Raw genomic sequence first — 25010 nt, forward strand, 5'->3', positions numbered from 1 at the left:
GTGGATAGGGAGTAGCTGTTCCTCTTAGTTGAAGGGTCAGTTCCGAGGGGACACAAGTTGAAAGTGAGGGGTGGGAGGTTTGGGGGGATTTGAGGAAAATTTTTTTACCCAGAGGGTGGTGATGGTCTGGAATGCGCTGCCTGGGAGGGTGGTGGAGGCGGGATGCCTCACATCCTTTAAAAAGTACCTGGATGAGTACTTGGCACATCATAACATTCAGGGCTAAGGGCCAAGTGCTGGCAAGTAGGATTAGGTGGGCAGGCCAGGGCCTTTCATGCATCAGTGCAGACTCGATGGGCCAAAGGGCCTCTTCTGCACTGTAGTATTCTGTGAATCTGTGAGCGGGCCGCATGAGGGGAGGTGATGGCCTGGTGATATTATCGCTAAGCTATTAATCCAGAAACTCAGCTAATGTTGTGGGGACCCGGGTTCGAATCCCACCAGGGCAGATGGTGGAATTTGAATTCAATAAAAAATATCTGGAATTAAGAATCTACTGATGACCATGAAACCATTGTCGATTGTTGGAAAAACCCATCTGGTTCACTAATGTCCTTTAGGGAAGGAAATCTGCCGTCCTTACCTGGTCTGGCCTACATGTGACTCCAGAGCCACAGCAATGTGGTTGACTCTCAGCTCCCTTGGGCAACAAGGGATGGGCAATAAATGCTGGCCAGCCAGCGACGCCCATGTCCCACAAATGAATTTAAAAAAGAGTGGCGCTCCTTCATCTCAGTGGGCCACAAGATTAAAATCAGGCTTGTTCATGAATAAGATTAAATACATTTAATACACGCTAAATATTTCATTATGAGTTATAGAAAATGCTTCATCATTTATATATTAATAGAACTCTCATCAACTTCAAATGGTAAAAACAAAAGAAATATTGACACTTTGGACACAGAGGGAGCGCACGGCTCTCACAGTCAGTGTTGTGAGCAATCAGCACCCACCTCACTTCACTCACCCTCGCTTTACGTGCAAATCACTTCAGTCAGACCGAAAAGAAAAAACTACGCAGATGGAAATCAGTGGAGTGTGGCAATCCTGCGCGTGGGCACCAGTCAACAAAATGTCTTGTGGGTGTGATGATACTCTGTCGTTAAGGAATGTATTTATATCATGTTTCTTGTGAGGGGTATGTTTAAAATTCATCTCCGTTTTACACGGTGCCGATTTGTCTGCACCGGGCAGCTCACATGCTGAGAATGCAGGCTGATGATTGAGTTTAGCTCGGAATGTGTTTGTTTTAATCTGAGTTAATTCATTTTTGTCCATTTGTTTTTTCTTTCTCCCTGGGTTTCAGAGTAGTAACTCAGTTGTTGAGTGAGTTCAAGACTGAGATTTCTGTATATTAGAAACGTGAAGGGATTCGGGGATAGTGCGGGAAAATGATGTTGAAGTAGATCAGCCATGATCTCAATGATTGACAGGACAGATTTGAAGGGCTGAACGGCCTATACCTGCTATTCCTTGTGTTCTTATTAGACCCATTGCAGAGACAATCAGGCTGGAGGGTCACTTCTTGACTCATGTTCCAGCAGATTGGTTCATTCAGCACCCAACAAGATATCCAGGTGCTGGGACCAGCGCCCAAATGCAGTGGAATTATGATGCCAACACCCTCCCCCCACCACCCCCCACCTCGGACCACCTATCAATGCCCCAGAGACAGAGGGGGAAGAAACAAAAATAGTGGCAGACACAGTCACGTTGCAAAACAGTAACAGACATGGTCAGTGCTCGAGCAGTCGTGTGTGTAGCTGTGTTGTCTGAGAAGGAGGCTTCTGTTGCGTGTACCTGAATGGGGCATCAAGCAGACCACCGCCCCCCCCCCCCCTCAACCCCCCGGCCTGACCCGGTATTACTAATTCATCGTGAGGTTCAGATCAGATCAGATTGCACACATCTGCAGAAGGTTTGTTCACTCGGATTCCAGGTGGTGCTCCACATCTGGCAAAGTGACTCACCTGAAGGCAGGCCGCACCAATGCCAACGGCTCCAATAATCAAGGTGTGGTCTTCCAGGGCCTGTTCCAATACGGTGACGCATCCACCCTGCAAGCAACACATTCAACCTAAAACACGCGTGGCTTCAGTGCGAAAAGCCCTTACTGACGGAAACCAGGTCCGGTCTCACTCCAGATACTTACTGGGTGGAAGGATTAAAAACAAAAGTCAAAAAGCCCGTCGGGGAGAAAAGGAATGGATCGGATACACCTGGAAATCTGCGGACGCCTCTCCGGGGAATGTGCAAGCCGACTAAATCAGCAGAACACCAATCAGCAATTTGAGTCACAAGGTAGGCTGCGTTACAGTTAACTGAATGGAGTAGATTGAGATGTGTTAGACTTAAAATGAACAAGAGACAGACAGCTGATGGGGGTAAATGAGAAGGTCAAAATCTCCAGATAAAACCATGAGATACATAAAGGAAGACAGCCGCTTATCCATTGACTCCGATTACACCATGGCTCCTGCTCTGCCCAAGGTCGCAAGGAACTACAAAGAGTTGTGAATGCAGCCCCAATCCATCACGCAAACCAGCCTCCCATCCATTGACTCTGTCTACACTTCCCGCTGCCTCGGCAAAGCAGCCAGTATAATTAAAGACCCCACGCACCCCGGACATTCCCTCTTCCACCTTCTTCCGTCTGGAAAAAGATACAAAAGTCTGAGGTCACGTACCAACCGACTCAAGAACAGCTTCTTCCCTGCTGCCGTCAGACTTTTGAATGGACCTACCTTGCATTAAGTTGATCTTTTTCGACACCCTAGCTACGACTGTAACACTACATTCTGCACCCTCTCCTTTCCTTCTCCCCCATGGCGGGGGAGGTGGGGGCGGGGGCGGGGGCAGGGGGGGTGGTGGGAGGTGGGGAGGGGGGGGGGCACTGTTTGGCTGACATCAGATTGCCTAATGGGTCTTTTTGCTTTCCAGTTGGGGCAGGCCGTACGTCACAGGGATGGACGTGTTCACAGCTGGAGTGTGGAGGGGAAAGTCACGTGATGAAACCTCCAGAAATACATTTAACCACAGTTGGCAAGTTGGCAATTCCATTGCCACCAACTCCCCTCCTCACTCCCCTGGGAAACCCCCTCCCCACTTCCCTGGGAAACCCCCCTCCTGACTCCCCTGGGAAACCCTCTCACTCCCCTGGGAAACCCCCTCCTCACTCCCCTGGGAAACCCTCTCACTCCCCTGGGAAACCCTCTCACTTCCCTGGGAAACCCCCCTCCTGACTCCCCTGGGAAACCCTCTCACTCCCCTGGGAAACCCCCTCCTCACTCCCCTGGGAAACCCTCTCACTCCCCTGGGAAACCCTCTCACTCCCCTGGGAAACACCCTCCCCACTTCCCTGGGAAACCCCCTTCTCACTCCCCTGAGAAACCCCTCCTCACTCCCCTGGGAAACCCCCTTCTTACTCCCCTGGGAATCCCCCTCCTCACTCCCCTGGGAAACCCCCTCCTCAGTCCCCTGGGAAACCCCCTCCTCACTCCCCTGTGAAACCCCCGTCCTCACTCCCTTCTGAAACTCCCACCTCACTCCCCCAGGGAACCCCTTCCCCACTCCCCTGGGAAACCCCCTCCTCCCCTGGGAAACCCCCTCCCCACTCCCCTGTGAAACCCCTGCCTCACTCCCCTGTGAAACCCCCTGCCTCACACGAAGAAGGAACAAACAGTGAAAGAATACGGGTCCAAACCGTTGTTTTTCCTTCCAGATGCCCCCCCCCCCCCCCACCCCCCCAAGCCCACCTTCACTCACACACAGCCTGGGGTCTCTCAGTGATCCTGAGCCTGGGGTGGATCCAGCGCCTCCAGCAGCAGGGTAGGTCTGACGGGGGCCAATTAAGTGTTGGAAGAGCGTTTGATTCTGCTAGACTCCCCCGCGAAACTGACAGGGGTGCCCTGTTGGTTCCCTGACCAGCGAGTGAGACCCCCATCGCTGCCCGCCAATGCCCCGGCCACAGTTTCAGTAAGTTTCTCTTTACATGTGCTCATGTGAAATGCCAATTGGTGTCCCCTGCCTGCATCGAGTTAAATACAATGAAAATACAATTTAGAGGTGTGACTCAGAACGGGAAAGGACCAGGCTGTGTCCTGGAAACCAGGGAGGACCAGGAGATACTCTGACTACAATCCTGGAACATAGAAGTTGGACCAAAGGACAGGAGGATTATCAATGTAACGCCACTGATATGTAGCCGGATGGGTATTCATAAAGACACCGGCAAAGTGAAGACACCAGCACAGACTGATGGTTAAAAGAGCTAACCCTGTATCAGGCTAAGGACTGTGGGAGCAGCAAGGAACAGGATGTGTAGCCATAGAACAAGCACAGGCATTGACTGGACAATGGCTGCTGCTGCGCCTGAACAGACAGTGGTTGAACGCAGACCCCTGTGTTCCTGAGAGAATTACAACCCCCTGACAGAGGCACGACTCCTCAGCACTCGTGACCAGAAAGACAGTGATTGATCAGTGCCTGTCCTGCGAGTGCGTGACTGGAAACATGATCAGTGGCAGCAACATCTGTATAGGAGGAGAGATTTGGAGACATCGACAGCAGTAACCTGGGATCAACCACTGCAGAAGAAGCAGCAAGACCCCGAGTCTGGGGTTCGGAGACATCGGAACAAAGCTCATCAGGAGGGTGTCTGATTAGTTTGCCTCGCCACGGGTAGTATCTCTAAGTCTAACTCATGAGATTGGATATTTTGTGAAGCTTTTCTTATCTTTTGAATACTTCGTGTGTAACGAAATAGTCGTGATGTGGAGATGCCGGCGTTGGACTGGGGTAAACACAGTAAGAAGTCTGACAACACCAGGTTAAAGTCTAACAGGTTTATTTGGTAGCAAAAGCCACTAGCTTTCGGAACGTTGCTCCTTCGTCAGGTGGAGTGGGAGATGTGATCACAAACAGGGCATACAGAGACACAAACTCAATTTACAGAATAATGATTGGAATGCGAGTCTTTACAGCTAATCAAGTCTTAAAGGTACAGACAATGTGAGTGGAGGGAGCATTAAGCACAGGTTAAAGAGATGTGTATTGTCTCCAGACAGGACAGTTAGTGAGATTTTGCAAGTCCAAGTTCCACACACATGAGGACAGCCTCAACCGGGATCTTGGGTTCATGTCACACTATCTGTAACCCCCATGACTTGCCTGGACTTGCAAAATCTCACTGGCTGTCCTGTCTGGAAACAATACACATCTCTTTAACTTGTGCTTAATGCTCTCTCCACTCACATTGTCTGTACCTTTAAGACTTGATTAGTTGTAAAGACTCGCATTCCAATCATTATTCTGTAAATTGAGTTTGTGTCTCTGTATGCCCTGTTTGTGAACAGAACTCCCACTCCACCTGATGAAGGAGCAGCGCTCCGAAAGCTAGTGGCGTTTGCTACCAAATTAACCTGTTGGACTTTAACCTGATGTTGTTAGACTCCTTACTGTGCAGCGAAATAGGTCAGAGATTAGTTACTTTGTATGTAACAAAGTAAAGACAAAGTTTAGTTACTATTTGCGGAATGAAGTTTGATGGCTGGTCACTAAAGTTTGTGTCGCAGAGTTTGATACTTTGGTGGTAACTTGATGGAGCACAATAAAGGAGATTTGTTGTACAATAATTCAAGAGTTTGAGTGTCGATGTCCACAGTGTCAGTTGGTCCGAGTTTGAGGGCAACAGTTAAAAAAGGGAGGAATAAAGAATAAAGCAGGTAACGAGAGATCAAATTAATTGAACATCAGGCAGTGGGACAGCTTCTGAACAATAGCGAATTAACTCTGACCGAAACAGACACGGCTTTCTTGAGGACAGTCAGCTGGGATTTATAAAAAACAAATTGCGTCTGACAAACATAACCAAATTCCTTGAGAAGATAAGAGAGTGCGTAATGGAAATGCCAAACTTGCCAGAGTTCATACTGACACTGAAAGGTAAAACTCAGCCAGGGAGGTGAGATACTCAGTTACTGATTACGTTTGGGTAAAAAGAGCTGTTGGTGAATAATCTGAGTGTCTGCTGGACCGTCACCGGCTGTCGGAGCCCACAACCCGTCAACACATCTTCAACTGTTAACAACTTGTGAGCCAGGGAGCGAGGGAGAGAGCAAAGGAGAGAGGGAGGGAGGGAGGGAGGGAGGGGGGGGGGGAGGGAGGGAGGGAGGGAGGGAGGGGGAGAGAGGGAGGGAGGGAGGGGGAGAGAGGGAGGGAGGGAGGGGGAGAGAGGGAGGGAGGGGGAGAGAGAGAGGGAGGGAGGGAGGGGGAGAGAGGGAGGGAGGGAGGGGGAGAGAGGGAGGGAGGGAGGGGGAGAGAGGGAGGGAGGGAGGGGGAGAGAGGGAGGGAGGGAGGGAGGGAGGGGGAGGGAGGGAGGGAGGGAGGGGAAGAGAGGGATGGGGAGAGTGGGAGGAGGAGAGGGAGGGGGAGAGAGGGAGGGGGAGAGAGGAAGGAGGAGAGCGGAGGGGGGGAGGGGGAGAGAGGGAGGGGGGAGAGGGGGAGAGAGGGAGGGGGGAGAGGGGGAGAGATGGAGGGGGGAGAGGGGGAGGGGGAGAAGGGGGAGTGGGAGAGGGGTAGAGATTGAGAGAGGGAGAGAGAGGAGAGAGAAAGACACAGAAAGAGAGAGAGAGACAGAGAGAGAGAGAGGAAGGGAAAGGGAGGCTGGAATTTTACCGGCCCACCCGCCATGGGAGCAGGTGAGGGGCAGAACACGGAAAGGTCCGTGGGCCTCAGGTGAGATGTTACGGTTTTGGGATGAGCGAGGCCATAAAATCCCGCCCAGAGAGAGTGAGCGAGAGGGAGAGAGCAAGAGAGAGAGAGACAGAGACAGAGAGAGAGAGAGGGAGGGGGGGGGACGAGAGAGAGAGAGAAGGGGAGAGAGTAAGCAAGAGAGAGAGAGACAGAAAGACAGAGAGAGAGAGGGAAACAGAGAGATAGAGAAGGGGAGAGGGAGAGAGCGAAGAGGGAGCGGGGGGGGGGCGAGAGAGAGAGAGAGTGTGAGAGAGAGGGGGGGAGTGAGAGAGAGTGAGAGAGAGAGAGTGAGTGAGTGAGAGAGAGTGAAAGAATGCAGCTTGATGGTAAGTAGAGGCCCCTTTCCAAAAGCAGGAATAACATCTGACAGCTGGTGCCAGCTCAAGCTCCCTGTGGAATGTGGTTTGAGTCCGGTGGATTTAACAGAATTATCGAGGGATTGCAAGGCAGTGCCCACAGACATCAAACTGATAGTCTGTGCGCTGGAATCCTCACATTCCTCCCGGCACTCAAACATCCCAACAATCTCCAACGCTTTCATCTCCAGATGGATCTCTTTAGCTTGGGGAGCGAGGGAACAAATCCAGAGGCAGAGATCGGACAGGAAAGATTCATTTCCCCACAGATTCCAGGGGGATGTTTGCTGGAATGGGATTTGTGAGATAATCAGTCTGATTTGCAGGATGTGGGATTTATCATTCTCTGCCATCACTTTTCCATCCTTCAGAGACAGGGCAGCCTTTATAGCAGGAGAGGTAAGAACGGGATTAGCAAACCTGTCACTGAGACATTGAGTAAGGAAACGGCTGACCGCCCCCGCCCCACCCCCCACCCCCACCAACACCCCCAACCCCCCCCAATCCCCCATCAATCCTCACTTCCCCTGGTTCACTAAGTATCCAAAAATCTAATCTTCTCTGCCTTGAACACACTCGGTGACCCCCCCTGTGGAAAATTCCAAAGATTCACAACTTTCTGAGTGAAGAAATATCTCCACATCTCCGACCTAACTGACCAATCCCGTAACCTGAGACACCGCGCGGGATTTCCCGGCCGCATCCATCCCAGGACCGGAAAATCCTGCCCGAGATCAACGGACCTTTACATGGCCCGCCCCTCACCCACTACGATTCCCGTGGTGGATCTTCCAGTCCCGCCAAGGTCTATGGGGTTTTGCGTGGCTCGCGTGTCCCAGGACGGGGAACCTGCTGCGGGAGTGGGGTTGCCTTCAGCGGGACTGGAAGATCCCACTGGCGGGATGTGCTGGAAAATCCCACCCAGTGTCTTCTAGTTTTAAACATTCCTGCCAGGAAAATTAACCTCTCGACCCAGTCAAACTCTCTCCAAATCTTATATGTTTCAGTCAGCTCACCTCTCATTTGTCTGAACTCCAGTTAAGCTCATAAGACATAGGAGCAGAATTAGGCCATTCAGCCCATCGAGTCCTGATTTAAAATATTCATAGACTCTGCTTCTACCATCTTTTGAGGAGGAGAGTTCCAACACCTCATTGATAACATGAGGTAAGATATGGTCAAAGAGGGAAGTTTGAAGGAGTGTCTTAAAGGTGAAAGGTAAGGGAGAGATGGAAGGTGGGGAGGCGATGGCCTAGTGGTATTACTAGACTATTAATTCAGAAACTCAGCTAATGTCCTCGGGACCCGGGTTCGAATCCCACCACGGCAGATGATGAAATTTGAATTCAATAAAAAATATCTGGAATTAAGAATCTACTGATGACCATGAAACCATTGTCAATTGTTGGAAAAACCCACCTGATTCACTAATGTCCTTTAGGGAAGGAAATCTGCCGTCCTTACCCGGTCTGGCCTACATGTGACTCCAGAGCCACAGCAATGTGGTTGACTCTCAACTGCCCCCCAAGGACAACTTGGGATGGGCAATAAAGGCTGGCCAACCAGCTACGCCCATGTCCCACGAATGAATAAAACAAAACAGACACACAAAGAACGTGCAAACTCCACACAGTCACCCAAAGTTGGAATTGAACCCGGGTCCCTGGCATGATGAGGCAGCAGGCAATTAGGGATGGGAAATAAATGCTGACCAGCCAGTGATGGCCATGTCCCACGAATGAATAAAACAGGGAAAGTGGAGATGTTTGTGGAGGGGCAATTCCAGAGCTTACGGCCTAAAGCAACTGAAGGCAGAGCCCGGCTGTGATGGAGTGATTATGGTTGGAGATGAACAAGAGGCTGAAATTAGAGGAACGCAGGGAAATCAGAGGGTTGCGGAGTTGGAGGAGATGACACAGATAGGGAGGGGTGAGGATATATAAGAGATTTAGCTTTTATTAACAGGGGGTTGGAATTTAAGAGCCGTGGGGTTATGCTGCAACTGTACAGGACCTTGGTGAGACCACATTTGGAATATTGTGTGCAGTTCTGGTCACCTCACTATAAGAAGGATGTGGAAGCGCTGGAAAGAGTGCAGAGGAGATTTACCAGGATGCTGCCTGGTTTGGAGGGTAGGTCTTATGAGGAAAGGTTGAGGGAGCTAGGGCTGTTCTCTCTGGAGCGGAGGAGGTTGAGGGGAGACTTAATAGAGGTTTATAAAATGATGAAGGGGATAGATAGAGTGAACGTTCAAAGACTATTTCCTCGGGTGGATGGAGCTATTACAAGGGGGCATAACTATAGGGTTCGTGGTGGGAGATACAGGAAGGATGTCCGAGGTAGGTTCTTTACGCAGAGAGTGGTTGGAGTGTGGAATGGACTGCCTGCAGTGATAGTGGAGTCAGACACTTTAGGAACATTTAAGCGGTTATTGGATAGGCACATGGAGCACACCAGGATGATAGGGAGTGGGATAGCTTGATCTTGGTTTCAGATAAAGCTCGGCACAACATCGTGGGCCGAAGGGCCTGTTCTGTGCTGTACTATTCTATGTTCTAGATGTTGAAGCGTCACGGTGAATATTACAGTACTGAACTGTTATGTGTAAACTTGGAACCTGCTCCACAGTTGACTGAGGACAATCTCACTCCCCTGGAGAGGAGGGGTGTCAGGGATAATTTTAAGAATGCAGTTACAACAGTCGTCTCCATAACATCACCACTGCGATTTCATTTAGCAACAGAGAAGTTGCAGGCTGCCATACTTTGCTTACCTCCACCTTGTAGATATTTGAAGGATGGTCCCTCTGGCCACAGGCCGCAGTCACTGTCTTACAGCAGCTGTCAGGTACGAGTCTGTTACCTGACGCAGGTGAGAGGATGTAAGCGCTGTACTGCCAGTCAGCTGAGTTGTTGCTGCCACAGCACTTGAACTGCAACAGAGAAAGCAACAGACCGGTCGGCAACGCCCTCTGACAAGATGAGGTGAACAAATGTGAATATCCTTTACCGATCATAACGGGGGAAGAGACATGATGCTTTTCTGCATTGATCCCTCCCTCAGTGTTCCTGGGCTTTGGAACAATGTATAGCTGCATGGCAGAAAGAATCATAGAATCCCGACAGTGCAGAAGAGGCCATTCGGCCCATCGAGTCTGCACCGAATCTCTGACAGGGAATCTAACCCAGGTCCTCATCCTTGCCCGATCTCAGTAACCCCACACATTTACTATGGTTAATTCATCTAACCTACATATCTTTGGACACTAAGGGGCAATTTAGCATGGTCAATCCACCTAACCCGCACATCTTTGGAGTGTGGGAGGAAACCGGAGCACCCGGAGGAAACCCATGCAGAGAACGTACAGACTCCGCACAGACAGGTCCCAGCCTCTGAGCCAGAAGCTCCAGGTTCGAATCCCACTCCAGGACTTGATGGCCAAGGAAAGCGTGTTCACAATGTGGCCAAATGGGTTGAGTGTTAACCAGTAAGCCAGATATACTGGGAGGTCAATGATGGCAGGTGGTGAGAGTGGGAGAATAGAAGGGAATGCCAAACCATTACTGTACTTTGCCAAGCATAACCACAGACCAACACATGGAACGTGTTGCCAATCCCTGTTAGGGCATAGACAGAGTGAAGGAGAGAGCTACATGCCTGCAACTCAGAGAGGCCAGTGTGAAACCAATGCACCAAATCCCACAGCTGTTTTTTTTATAGAAACCCTACAGTGCAGAAAGAGGCCATTCGGCCCATTGAGTCTGCACCGACCACAATCCCACCCAGGCCCTATCCTCATAACCCTACATATTACCCGCTAATCCCGCTAACCTACGCACCCCAGGACACTAAGGGGCAAATTAGCACGGCCAATTAACCTAACCCGCACATCTTTGGACTGTGGGAGGAAACCCATGCAGACACAGGAAGAATGTGCAAACTGCACACAGACAGTGACCCAACCCAGGTCCCTGGAGCTGTGAAGCAGCAGTGCTAACCACTGTGCTACCGTGCCGCCCACGGTTCTGTTATATAACACAGCTGTGTTATATCAAATCCCATATCAAATTTGCAAATGCACACACACACTTGATAACAACATTTTCAAAACACACTGCAGACAGAGTTAGATAAAGGACAGGTTTACACTCAGAAGAAACTGTTGTACAAGTGAGTGATGGGACAGCAATGTATAAGAACTCTGCTTTTTTACCTCAGGATTTTCTAGATTCTTCCTTATATTACCCAACCTCTGTGAAATTCCTGGGACAGAGACAGCCAGAGACACACAGAGTTTAAATCTGAACAAGCCAACAATGGTTTCCTTTCAGTTCTCTTGTTACAGACTCTCTCTGCTGGTACAAGTGTGCATGTTAGCTTCAAGCGAACAAAATTTCAGTTTTCCATCCACTAACTCCTCTCTACCCTTCTCAGATAGAGAGAGTGAAGCAGCTTTGCACAGCCTGGGACCCACTCCCCGGTGATTATTGGATACGATATCAGACAGCAACACATCTCTCATTAAAATGTATCTTTATTTAGTTTTCAAATCACCCCTCGCAACCCCCTAGCAACCCCCCCAAACCCCCTCACAACCCCCCCAAACCCCCTCACAACTCCCCCAAACCCCCTTGCAATCCCCCTAAACCCCTCGCAAACCCCCACAACCCCACCCACCAACCCCCCGCCCCCAGAGGTGAGTTTAGAGATGGGGAGTGATTGGAGAGTGCAGAATGGCTCAGCTTGGTGCAGGCACAGTGAAGGGCAGCCTCCTCACTGGGAGGTCAATGAAGACCCTTCAATCTGGTCACCCCTGGTATTCCGCCCGCAGTAAGAAGTCCAGGTTTAACACCAGGTTAAAGTCCAATAGGTTTATTTGGTAGCAAACGCCACTAGCTTTCGGAGCGCTCGCTGCTCCTTCATCAGGTGAGTGGGAGTTCTGTTCACAAACAGGGCATATAAAGACACAAACTCAATTTACAAAATAATGATTGGAATGCAAGTCTTTACAGGTAATCAAGTCTCAAAGGAACAGACAATGTGAGTGGAGAGAGCGTTAAGCACAGGTTAAAGAGATGTGTATTGTCTCCAGACAGGACAATTAGTGAGATTTTGCAAGCCCAGGCAAGTCGTAGGGGTTACAGATAGTGTGACTTGAACCCAAGATCCTGGTTGAGGCCATCCTCATGTGTGCGGAACTTGGCTATCAGTCTCTGCTCAGCGACTCTGCGCTGTTGTGTGTCGTGAAGGCCGCCTTGGAGAATGCTTACCTGAAGATCAGAGGCCGAATGCCCATGACCGCTGAAGTGTTCCCCAACAGGAAGAGAACACTCTTGCCTGGTGATTGTCGAGCGGTGTTCATTCATCCATTGTCGTAGCGTCTGCATGGTCTCCCCAATGTACCAATGCTACCAAATAAACCTGTTGGACTTTAACCTGGTGTTGTGAGACTTCTTACTGTGTTTACCCCAGTCCAACGCCGGCATCTCCACATCATTCCGCCCGCAGACAGGGAGTGAGCCTGCTGGGTCCCTTGTTCACCAGAATTCTGTGCCTAATCGAGGAACCCAACATCGGGAAAGGGGGTGTGCCCTCTGAAAGCCACCCTGCAGATCTGGCTTCCGACTTCCCCTCGCCCCCAATCCCCTCACCTAGCTGGTGACCTCCTCCCTGTAACCCCCATCCCACCCACATCCATCTCTATGATCCACAAGTGATCACAGAATCATAGAATCCCTACAGTGCAGAAGGAGGCCATTCAGCCCATCGAACCTGCACTGACAACAATCCCACCCACACCCCATCCCCATAACCCCACATATTTACCCTGCTAATCCCCCTGACACTAAGGGGCAATTTATTTTGGCCAATAAACTTAACCCGCACATCTCTGGAATGTGGGAGGAAACTGGAGCACCCGGAGGAAACCCACGCAGACACGGGGAGAACGTGCAAACTCCACACAGACAGTGACCCAAGCCAATAATTGAACCTGGGTCTCTGGCGCTGTGAGGCAGCAGTGCTAACCACTGTGCCACCGTGCCACCCTTGAAGTTGGTCTGAGTGTTGTACCGGCAGTGGCCAACATTCTTGGTGGTGCTGCAGGTACTGGCGATTTTTGATTGGCTGCTGTCTCTCAGGGGTGGGGTTTCCACCCTCACCGGGGCTTGATTGCATGGGAGGCTGTCCAGGTAAGTGCCCGACTGCCTGGTCATTGGCTCGGGCCTCCTGGGCAGAAGCAATCAGGTTGAGGGGTTTCACCAGTTCTTCAACCAATGAGCAGGACCCCTGTCGCACTCATTAAATTCCACCCAATAGGATTTGAAGGGACCTGGGTGAAGTCGGTGAAGAAAACTTGAGCAGATGGAGTTCAATGTGAGCTTATTCATTTTGGATCGGAGAAGGTTAAAGGCACTACATAAATATCAGTTGTTGTTGTCAACATTCTCAGAACTTTAAAATGTACGGCGGTTAAAAGAAAAATTATGCTCAGAAAAATAGATCCTTTGCTCAAAGTAAATTATCTCTGATATTTTCGGAAACCAATGATAAAGAAAGACTTGCATTTATATAGCGCCTTTTCATGACCACCGAACATGAATAGGATGGGAATAGAGGGATATGGCCCCCGGAAGGGTAGGGGGTTTTAGTTAAGTCGGGGCAGCATGGTCGGTGCAGGCTTGGAGGGCCGAAGGGCCTGTTCCTGTGCTGTAATTTTCTTTGTTCTTTGTACAGCCAATGAGGTAGTTTTGAAGTGCAGTCACAGTTGTAATGTAGGAAACACGGCAACCTGTGTGCACAGCAAGATCCCACAAACAGCAACGTGATGATGACCAGACAGCAGATATTTTTGTGAGATTGATTGCGAGATTAATATTGGCCGGCGCAACCAGGATAATGCCCCTGTTATCAACCAATAATTGGATCAGTAATCAGTTACGCGTCAATGGGCGATATGTACACGTCACAGACCACTTCCCACAAGAAAGTTCCCCGCCGGTTAGTTCCGTACATCTTGTTGGAGTTGGTCGATGGAGTAGGTGACACTTTCCTCCCCAGGGTCCGCGTAACTCTCCATCATCGTTTTATTCAGAGTCTGCTTTAATTCTTCACTCAACTGCACACAGACAAAATACAAAAATGCATAAAGGACATGAGCACAATGCTTGCTATTGACCAAACGTAGAGCGTAGGCCAGGAGGAGGCCATTCGGCCCAATGTGCCTGTGCTAGCTATTTGTTTAAAGTTTATTTATTAGTCACAAGTAGGCTCACATTAACACTGCAACGGAGTTACTGTGAAAATCCCCCCCGTCGCCACACTCCGACGCCCTTTCAGACAGCGCACACTGTGTAACAGAAAAGATCTTCCCTCTCCTTATTTTGCTCCGGTTTCCTCCACAGTGCAGCGTATCTGATCTCCAACACCATCGCATTCCCCCCCCCCACATAAACATTCACCTTTGCTCATCACCGATTGAAAAAAATAAGATTTTAAACTCACCCGCTGATAATAAACACAAGCGAGAATTCCGGCCACCAACTCAATCAGAAAAATCAGCAGCAGCAAGGAAAAATACTGAAAAATAAAACAAAGCAAGCATAAACTTATTAATCTTTTACAGTAAGAAGTCTCACAACACCAGGTTAAAGTCCAACTGGTTTATTTGGAATCACGAGCTTTTGGAGCGCCGCTCCTTCATCACCTGATGGGGAATGGGAAAAATTGGAGAGCCCTACCAAATAGCCAGCATGGGCACTAGTGGGCTGAATGGCCTCCTGACAGTGCTGTAACATTCGGTGATTATGTGGTTGATATCAAGTTTTCAAATGCGACCATCCTGGATAGTCACATGAGCAGCCTGGGAATGGAGGGATACAAACGATTGGTCTAGTTGGACCAAGGAGCGGCACAGGCTTGGAGGGCCGAAGGGCCTGTTTCCTGTGCTGTACTGTTCTTTGTTGTCCTGGTTAACTGTGTTGGCAATGGGAATTTAGCAATCGGTTTGGTTCATTTTAATTGGCTTCTCTTTGGCTGACAGCAGATGGTGTCAATAATTAGCTGGGACACCGGTTCGCCAGGTGTCACTACTCATTTGTCTTGGCAGAGCTGAGCTTCATTTTCTTGTTAAGTGTGTTAAGCTAGAGCGTGAGGGTGAACACGAGTGGCAGCGAGGATCAAGGAGGCCAGGCCCACAGATAGAGACAAGTACAGCCACAAAAGCAACACGGAAAATTACACACCGTTTCCCTGCTCATGTCACTCCAGCAGACAGGAGATAACCGTGTGCACCGCTTTGAGATGTTTGTACCTCCTAAAGCCTTATACGTGTTCAAGCTTCATTTTTGGCCAGCATTTCAGGACAAGCCTGGACTATATCTCACTGAGCGGTTAATGATTCCTGGGTAGAGGCGGAAGAGCTTTCCAGGATTCCATGCAAGAAGAAGCATTAGCGTGAAAGAAAGCAAGGCAGAATGTCACAGAATCACAATGGCGCAGAAGGAAGCCATTCAGCCCATCCAATCCGTGCTAGCTCTCTGCAGAGCAACGTGTCAGTCCCAGAGCCAGATATAGAAGGATTAACGAGGCGTCTGAGTGCAAAAATCAAAGGAGAGAATTCTAATTTCCTCCGCTCTGTACTAAAACCATTCAAAACACCTGAGTAAGGAAAGGCAACAATCTTACAACAACAGCTTCCTTTATGTAGCGCCCTTCATTGTAGTAAAATATCCCAAGATACTTCACAGGAGCATTGTCGAACATAATCTTGCACAACCTGGGGTGGCACAGTGGTTAGCACCGCTGCCTCACAGAGCCAGGGACCCGGGTTCGATTCCCGGCTTGGGTCACTGCCTGTGCGGAGTCTGCACGTTCTCCCCGTGTCTGCGTGGGTTTCCTCTGGGTGCTCTGGTTTCCTCCCATAGTCTGAAAGACGTGCTGGTTAGGTGCATTGGCCGTGCTAAATTCTCCCTCAGTGAACAGGCGCCAGAGTGTGGCAACTAGGGGATTTTCACAGTAACTTCATTGCAGTGTTAATGTAAGCCTACTTGTGACAATAAACTTGAAAAAAAAACCAAATCATTTTTAAATTTAATTTTATTTATTAGTCACTGTGGTCAGAGGTACATTTAAAGGAACACTTGAAGGGAGAGGTGGAGAGACTTGGGGAAGGAATTCCAGAGTCTGGGCCTTGGCTGCTGAAGTCCCAGTTGTCAGGGCCTCCCGAGTGGCCAAAGTAAACCTGATTATCGGGACCGAGTGGCCTTCAGCTGCGTGAGAATCTGTCTCAAGATTGCCGGAGGGTCAGGAACAGCCTCGACACAGAATGTCGACTCCTGCTCCCTCTAACTGACAGGGAGGCTCTTGGGACGGTGAACCTGACTACACAAAGCTCACATCTCACCGAGCGAAGCCTTAACCAGGACAGCTCACACGGCCAAAGAGAACGAGTCTGTCGTTCCAGTCCGAACAGCAATACGCTCGGATGCATTTCGACAGCTGAGAAAAACTACAGCGGCAGAAAATCAGAAATTAAAGGGGAATCGCTGGAAACGCAAGTCTACAGGCATCTCAACAAGTTAATATTTCAGAGTAGACATTATGTCAGAGGAGGGAAGTACGCTCATTAACCTTCTGAGGACTGGATAAAAATGAGAGAACTTTGGGGAGAAAGAACAGCCGGTGATAAGAGTTGTCCTCGTGCATCAGTCGCTGAAAGTAAGCGCACAGATACAGCAGGCAGAACAGAAAGCAAATGGTATGTTGGCCTTCATAGCGAGAGGATTTGAGTATAGGGATAGGGATTGTTTGCTGCAATTGTATAGGGCGTTGGTGAGGCCACACCTGGAGTATTGTGTGTAGTTTTGGTGTCCTTATCCGAGGAAGGATGTCCTTGCTATAGAGGGAGCGCAGCGAAGGTTTACCAGGCTGATTCCTGGGATGGCAGATCTCATATCAGGAGAGACTAAGTCGGTTAGGATTATATTCACTGGAGTTTAGAAGAGTGAGAGGGGATCGCATAGAAACTTATAAAATTCTAACAGGGTTAGACAGGGTAGATTCAGAAAGAATGTTCCCGATGGTGGGGGAGTCCAGAACTCGGGGTTCTGAACAGTTGAGAAAAAAAGAAAAGCTGCAGCGGCAGAAAATTAGGAATTAAAGGAGAATCGCTGGAAACACAAGTCTACGGCTGCACTCCCTCTATAGCAAGAACATCCTTCCTCAGGTAAGGACACCAAAACTATACACAATACTCCAGGTGTGGCCGCATCAACAACACAAGATAAAGATCAAGAATTCAGTCTTCTCTCAGAGAGTTCATGAACTTTGTGGGCAAAAGGTTAGTTGTCTTTTTTAAAACTGAGAAAGAAATGAAAACTGGCAGATGATTTGCAAGTAAAATCACCTCTCGGTGAGACAGTGAGAAGGCCCAAGCTACCGCAGGGACAGGGGTAACCCCACAATGAACTCAGAGTAGATTCACAACCAGAATATTGCTGAAAGGAGAGACATTGCTAAAACTTTCCATCTTACACAGAAACATAGAAACTAGAAGCAGGAGGAGGCCATTCAGCCCTTCCAGCCTGCTCTGCCATTCATTTTGATCATGGCTGATCATCGAATCCAATATCCTGATCCCCCTCGCCCCTCCCCCCCCCATATCGCTTGACCCCTTTAGTCCCAAGAGCTATGTCTAATTTCTTCTTGAAATCACACACGTTTTGGCCTCAACTACTTTCTGTTGCAGTGAATTCCACACATTCACCACCCTCTGGGTGAAGACATTTCTCCTCACCTCAGTTGACCCCTTATCCTCAAACTATGACCCCTAGTTCTTTACTCCCCCACCATTGGGAACATTCTTTCTGAATCTACCTGTCTAACACGGTTAGAATTTTAGAAGTTTCTATGAGATCCCCTCTCACTCTTCCAAACTCCAGACTAACCGACTTAGTCTCTCCTCATATGACAGACCTGTCATCCCAGGAATCAGCCGGGTAAACCTTCGCTGCGCTCCCTCCATAGCAAGGACATCCTTCCTCAGATAAGGACACCAAAACTGCACACAATACTCCAGGTGTGGCCTCAACAAAGCCCTATACAATTGCAGCAAAACATCCCTATCCCTATACTCAAATCCTCTCACTATGAAGGCCAACATACAATTTGCCTTCTTTACTGCCTGCTGTACCTGTGCGCTTAGTTTCAGTGACTGATGCACGAGGACTCCACGGTCTCGTTGAGTATCCACCTCTCTCAATTTACACTCAGTCAAATAATAATCTGTCTTCCTATTATTGCTACCAAAGTGGATGACCTCACATTTATCCACATTATACTGCATCTGCCATGCAGATGCCCACACACTCAGCCTGTCCAAATCACGCTGAAGCATCTCTGCCTCCTCCTCACAGCTCACCCTCCCACCCAACTTTGTATTATCTGCAAATTTGGAGATAATACATTTAGTTCCCTTGTCCAAATCATTAATATATAATGTAAACAGTTGGGGTCCTAGCACAGATTCTTGAGGAACCCCACTAGTCACTGACTGCCAATCAGAAAAAGACTCACTTATTCCAACTCTTTGCTTCCTATCTGCTAACCAGCTTTCTAACCATCTCAAGACACTATCCACAATCTCATGCACTTTAACTTTACATGGTAGTCTGTTACGTGACACCTTGTCGAAAGCTTTCTGATAATCTAAGTAAACCATATCTGCTGGTTCTCCCTGGTCAACTCTACCAGTCACATCATCAAAGAATTCCAATAGATTTGTCAAGCATGATTTCCCTTTTGTAAATCCATGCTGACTTTGTCTGATTAAACCACTGCCTTCCAAATGCCGAGTTATGGAATCCTTGATAATGGACTCTAGCAACTGCCTTCCCACCAACATTAGTCTCGCTGATCTCGAATTCACCAGGACAAATGCAAGAATGCCAAATTTCAAATGATTATTACAATTTATGCTCAGAGAAACGGGTGCTGATTGGTTGGCAAATCAACTCTGATTGGCCGAATCATTGCCTTTGAGTAAGTAAGGGAAACTATGAGCTCCTGAAGCCTCCGGGTATTTCAAAAAGGTTAAAGCACTTTCCTTTTGTATGTTTTGTATGAATGTCCATTCATTTCCAGCAAGTATAAATGAGCCACATTACGAACTGGACCGATTATCTTCAATTAGTTATTAGTGTAGCTATTAGCGCACTCAGTGTTGTTCAGAAAGTGCTGCCCAAGCGCAGAATCACAGTTAACATGTTCTTTTAGTTGTGTGTGACAGGTAGAATGCAGACCGTACTCCATCAGGCCGCAATGGGCCACATGCTGGTAAATGGGATTAGGTGGGAGGTCAGGCGTTTCTCGCGTCTTGGTGCAGACTCGATGGGCCGAAGGGCCTCTTCCACACTGTATGTGATTATAAAACCCAAAACAAAACATCTACTGTGAGGTGTGCCCAGGAGATTCCATTCCTGAAACAAGCTCGAGTGAATGATGCAGTAGATAATTCCACATGATAACCACTCTGTCAGAGAGAGACGAGGGAGTATCCAACCCTTCCCCTACCCCCATCCCAATTCCCAGACGGAATCACACCCATTTCGACTGAGAAGGTGCCTCCTCCCTCCAGCCGTGGTGGACACAGTGAAATTAGATTTGGCAGTGGGGGGGTTCAATGCGATTTAGCACAATCAGGTTCCTCGTACGGGGAACAGTAGCTGTGTGTCCAGACTGTTGTTTGGCAGTTGCTGCGCTCTGTTGGGAAGATTAGAGAAAGCTTTACCCTACAGTTGACTTTGCAATTCTTGACACGAAACCACTCGGAGCCAACAGTTGGCGCCTGGAAAGAGAAAATCTTCCATTCGCTGAAAGCAAAGCACAAACAGATACATGGCACAGGGGTACCGGATAAAACAGAGCAGGCAATCTGGAAAATATCCCGAGAACTAATTGACAGCACTGGTCAGAGACCAGGCTTCACAATTCAGAATCTGTCAGCTATAACTCTATCGCTGACACAGAGTTAGAAAGAGATTCTGATATACTACAGGCTGACATTGGAAACATGTGGAACCTGTGCAGGCAGAGTTTGGAGTCACATGCATGAGTTTATATATAGGGAAACATATCTATATATGTATATATATATAGAAAACTGTACCAGTTTTTAATAATAGCACCTGCTAGGTTTGAGGCTTTAGAATACTGAGTGGAAGTTAAGTTTGATGAGGAACCGCAAACTCTTTCCCCTTTCCCAGTTTTGCAACCTTCTTAAACTCTAAAAATACCCAACACGTGTCACCATAAAATCCCCAGTGTTAAAGAGTAAGAGGCAAAAATAACAGAAGAGACGAAAGGATTTTGGAGTTTGACAGGTGCATCTTCCACATTATCTGGGACAACGCGGCATTGCGGAAAATTCTAGCACAATCACACCTGGGATTTTACACAAATAGACCATCAGGTTACATCTCAAACCCAACCTTGCTACATTGGACACTTTCAGATCTTTACTCAATGGGAAGGTCACCTGTTAGCCTGAGACAAATCACATTTTTAAAGCCTCCACAAAATGAGAGGGATGGGGATTCTTGTCGGAGTTGGAGGCTCAACCTCTAAGAAGGAGGAGAGAAGGGTTAGATCGAGAGGAGGGTGAGGAGAAGGGAATAGAGAGGGGTTCAGGCTTCTGTGGTTCCTCAGGAAAGGGGGCAGAACAACACCAGACCCCAAGGGGTAGGAGGAACCCTCAGCAGAAGCACTCATGCCGCCCCAAGGGTACACCAGTAGAGCTACCTGCAACTGACCTCACCAGGTCATTGAGCATTTGATGGAGCTGGGATCTAGTCCCCCTCAGCAGGTTGTCATTGTTGACCTTGTTGGCCGCCCCCTCCCACACAGCAGGGCTTCCTCCTCTTCCCAGCGACAGGCGCGCGCTGGTCACATTTATCATGTGCTGCAGGCAGGAGGGCACCCGGGCAATGAATCCGGGGGCATCTTTTCCCCTTCCAGAACACATAGAAACATAGAAGATAGGAGCTGGAGGAGGCTATTCGGCCCTTCGAGCCTGCTCTCCCATTCATTACGATCATGGCTGATCATCCAACTCAATCGCCTAATCCTGCTTTCTCCCCATAACCTTTGATCCCATTCACCCCAAGTTCTATATCCAGCCGCCTCTTGAATACATTCAATGTTTTGGCATCAACTACTTCCTGTGGTAATGAATCCCACAGGGTCATCACTCTTTGGGTGAAGAAATATCTCCTCACCTCCGTCCTAAATGGTCTACCCCGAATCCTCAGACTGTGACGCCTGGTTCAATGCTGCTGGTTACCTGGTGCTGAATCGAGGCCTGCAGTCCCCAAGACCAGGCGTCCCGCCCTCTCGCACGCCTTGGAGGGGCTGATGGTCTGTAACCCGCCCATGCCACTAATTGGCAGCAATTAGTGTATTATCGGGTAACAGTGGGCCCAGGAAGTCAGAACATGGCAACTAACGTGTGCCTTCAGTGGCCTGTGAGCGTTGTATTCAGCTCATATTTAACGCGCCCCGATTTAGCGCGAATTCGGACATAACGTGATGCATCATCGGACCCTTTTTTTTCCGCAAAAAATTGGCAAATTTAGCACGACCCCGATTTAGCGCGACCCCGCTTTTTTCGCGATAACATTTTATGGACCCCAACCATCGTGTTATAACGGGGCCGCACTGTATTGTTAGTTTGAAACTTGGTGAACAATACCCGAATGACTGGAACAGGAATACCGCAGGAATGTTTTAGAATTGACATTGGCGGGAATTTCTGCAGTTTCTCCAGATATAACCGCAGCTGAAAGCCTGGGGAATCGGGATAACCTGCGGAGATTTAGCTGCTTACACTGTTTATCTGGCGGTTTTGTCAATCTCCTCACCAGACACCCATGAGAATACAAGCGATTTAAAAAATATATTCTGTCATGGCTTAAGGGCATCGCTGGACAGACCAACATTTACTGCCCTTGAGAAGGTGGTGGTGAGCTGCCTTCTTGAACCGCTGCAGTCCATGTGGTGTAGGTGCACCCACAGTGCTGTTAGGGAGGGAGTTCCAGGATTTCAACATATTTCCAAGTCCTTTGTGCATCTTGCACCATAGAAAGCATTCTTTCTGGTTGTATCACAGCTTGGTATGGCTCCTGCTCTGCCCAAGACCGCAAGAAACTACAAAGGGTCGTGAATGTAGCCCAATCCATCACACAAACCAGCCTCCCATCCATTGACTCTGTCTACACTTCCTGCTGCCTTGTAAAAGCAGCCAGCATAATTAAGAACCCCACGCACCCCGGACACTCTTCGGTTGGGACAAAGATACAAAAGTCTAAGGTCACGTACCAACCGACTCAAGAACAGCTTCTTCCCTGCTGCTGTCAGACTTTTGAATGGACCTACCTCACATTAAGTTGATCTTTCTCTACACCCTAGCTTTGACTGTAACACGACATTCTGCATTCTCTTGTTTCCTTCTCTATGAACGGTATGCTTTGTCTGTATAGCGCGCAAGAAACAATACTTTTCACTGTATGCTAACACATGTGACAATAATAAATCAAATCAAATCAAAAGTCAGGATGGTGAGTGGCTTGGAGGGGAACTTCCAGATGGTGATGTTCCCATGTATCTGCTGCCCTTGTCCTTTAAGGAAGTAGAGGTTGTGGATTTGGAAGGTGCTGTTGAAGGGGATTGACTCTTGGAATAGGAAACAAATGATAACATTCTAATATTTTGGAAAGTTGCGCCAGGGCCCTCATTCTCAGTGATTCTCGGAAGCAGCTTGTGTTCTGTTACGATGCCGGTGGGTGAGTACTTACAGCAACAAGGCCGGCCTTCTGCTCTCGAACAACAGCACAGCACCCAAGGAATCCAGTGACTATCACAAGGCCACCGGCAAAGACCAGGATAGCAGCAGAGACGGCAAACGTGCTGGACGGCAGGAGGTTCAAGTAGCTCCTTTTCTCATTCAGCGCCCAAACTCCGATGGTCATCACTCCAGCTCCTGCCATCTGAGAACACAACCACAAACGCCCATTACACAAACCTCTCCACCAGTGACACAATAAACATAAGAATATTGTTACATCTTGGACCAGTCGGGGCATTTCAAATCGAAACACAGAAACTAGAAGTGGGAGGAGGCCATTCGGCCCTTCGAGCCTGCTCCGCCATTCATTATGATCCTGGCTGATCACCAAATTCAATATCCTGATCCCCCCCTTCCCCTTCTCATATCCCTTTAGCCCCAAAGAGAATCTCTTCGTTCAATGTCACAGTCACCGTTTCAAGTGTAAAGGTAAAAATGTTGGAACGTTCCAGCAGATATTGAGGCCATTCGATGCGGACTCGATGGGCCGAAGGGCCACCTCTGGACTGTAGTATTCTGCGATTCTGGTCCATCTGCCCCATTCCAATACTTCCCTGCAGAAACTACCTGGCCCAACACCCCACCCTGCCTCCATTTTCCCCCCTGCCCCACCCCCTCCCCCCCACACCACCGCCGCCACCCCCCCCCCCCCCCACCGTCACTGCACCACCCTCCCCCACTCTTGCTCATTTTCCATTCCCTTCCATCTTCTTATTCGTGGATTCTTCTCCGCTGCTGTTTCCGACAGAGAATTCCACAATGCAGCCTAACTCTCCCCTCCACTGCCCATCCAATATATCCTTTGGTTTAACGTAGAACTGATTCACCTCAGACTGCACTATCTTCCTCCCTGACCTGCATACCTTTACTCGGTGCACTTCCCTTTCTTATCTCCCACCCCCCCCCCTCCCCCCCCCTGCCCTCGCCAACTTGCATCATTTCACATTTCTCTGGATTGTGTCCACCTGTCTGGTGGTGGGATCTCTCCCAGGCTCCGAGAATTCTACAGAACAACAGGAGTCCGGCATGTCCAAAATACCAGTGCCGGTCTTTGTTGGTTCTTTGGGGGCGCTATCCAGTTCATCTCAGTCCTCTGTCCTTTCCCCATTATCCTGGACATCTATCCCTTCAAGTATCAGAGCAATTTACAGCACAGACTGAGGCCATTCAGCCCATCATGACTGTGTCTGCCTAATCTCACATAATCACATTTTGTTTGTCAAGATGGCATGAGGTGATTTCTTGCAAGCTGTGCCCAGCATACCTTCTAATTCTATCTTTTACTCTTGTTCAATGCTTCTAAACCTTTATTCTAACTCTTTTAAACTCTCTAATAACACTCTACTTCAATCTCTTGCAGACTTTTGAATGGACCTACCTTGCATTAAGTTGATCTTTCTCTACACTCTAGCTATGACTGTAACACTACATTCTTCACTCTCTCCTTTCCTTCTCTATGAACGGTATGCTTTGTCTGTATAGCGCGCAAGAAACAATACTTTTCACTGTATGCTAATATATGATAATAATAAATCAAATCAAATAATTTCAGCTCTTGATAAAGTGCATATCCCAGTGTAATTGAAAGACATTGAGAGGTTCTGCCTGTCCCATTCTATCAGGTCGAATGTTCCAGACACCACCACCCTCTGGATGGAAATAATTTCTCCTCAACTCCGCACAAACCCTTCCACTGCCAACTTTAAATCCATTCCTCCAGTTGTCGCTCTCTCTCCTTTCTATTCATTCTGCCCCAGCTCTATCGCTGCCTCTCATCACATTTACACAATTCAATTAAATCTTCCCTTACGACATGCCCCTGTCTACTCCAACGGTGATGACGTGGAAATGGTCAAGAGCTTCACGTTTTTAGGTGTCCAGATCACTAACAACCTGTCTTGGTCCGCCCATGCCGATGCTATAGTTACAAAAGCCCACCAATGTCTTTACTTTCTCAGAAGGCTAAGGAAATTTGGCATGTCCGCTACAAACCTCACCAA

General features: G+C 48.7%; 1 protein-coding gene across 1 annotated transcript in view; it reads right to left on the reverse strand.

The window, feature by feature from the left end:
* Window positions 1-1973: 1973 nt before the first annotated feature.
* The window catches only part of tspan11 (tetraspanin 11), a gene marked incomplete at its 3' end in the record, with an annotated part of 33098 nt that continues 10061 nt past the window's right edge, over window positions 1974-25010 (reverse strand). Inside the window, exons 3-7 of the mRNA XM_078207423.1 lie at window positions 22961-23152; window positions 14616-14690; window positions 14125-14229; window positions 9886-10044; window positions 1974-2060 (exon numbers count right to left, since the gene is read on the reverse strand). Of these exons, the coding sequence (XP_078063549.1) occupies window positions 1974-2060; window positions 9886-10044; window positions 14125-14229; window positions 14616-14690; window positions 22961-23152 (618 nt within the window). The remainder of the gene's footprint in view (window positions 2061-9885; window positions 10045-14124; window positions 14230-14615; window positions 14691-22960; window positions 23153-25010) is intronic.

The sequence above is a fragment of the Mustelus asterias genome, unplaced genomic scaffold (assembly GCF_964213995.1).
Source record: "Mustelus asterias unplaced genomic scaffold, sMusAst1.hap1.1 HAP1_SCAFFOLD_2308, whole genome shotgun sequence".
NCBI lineage: Eukaryota > Metazoa > Chordata > Chondrichthyes > Carcharhiniformes > Triakidae > Mustelus > Mustelus asterias.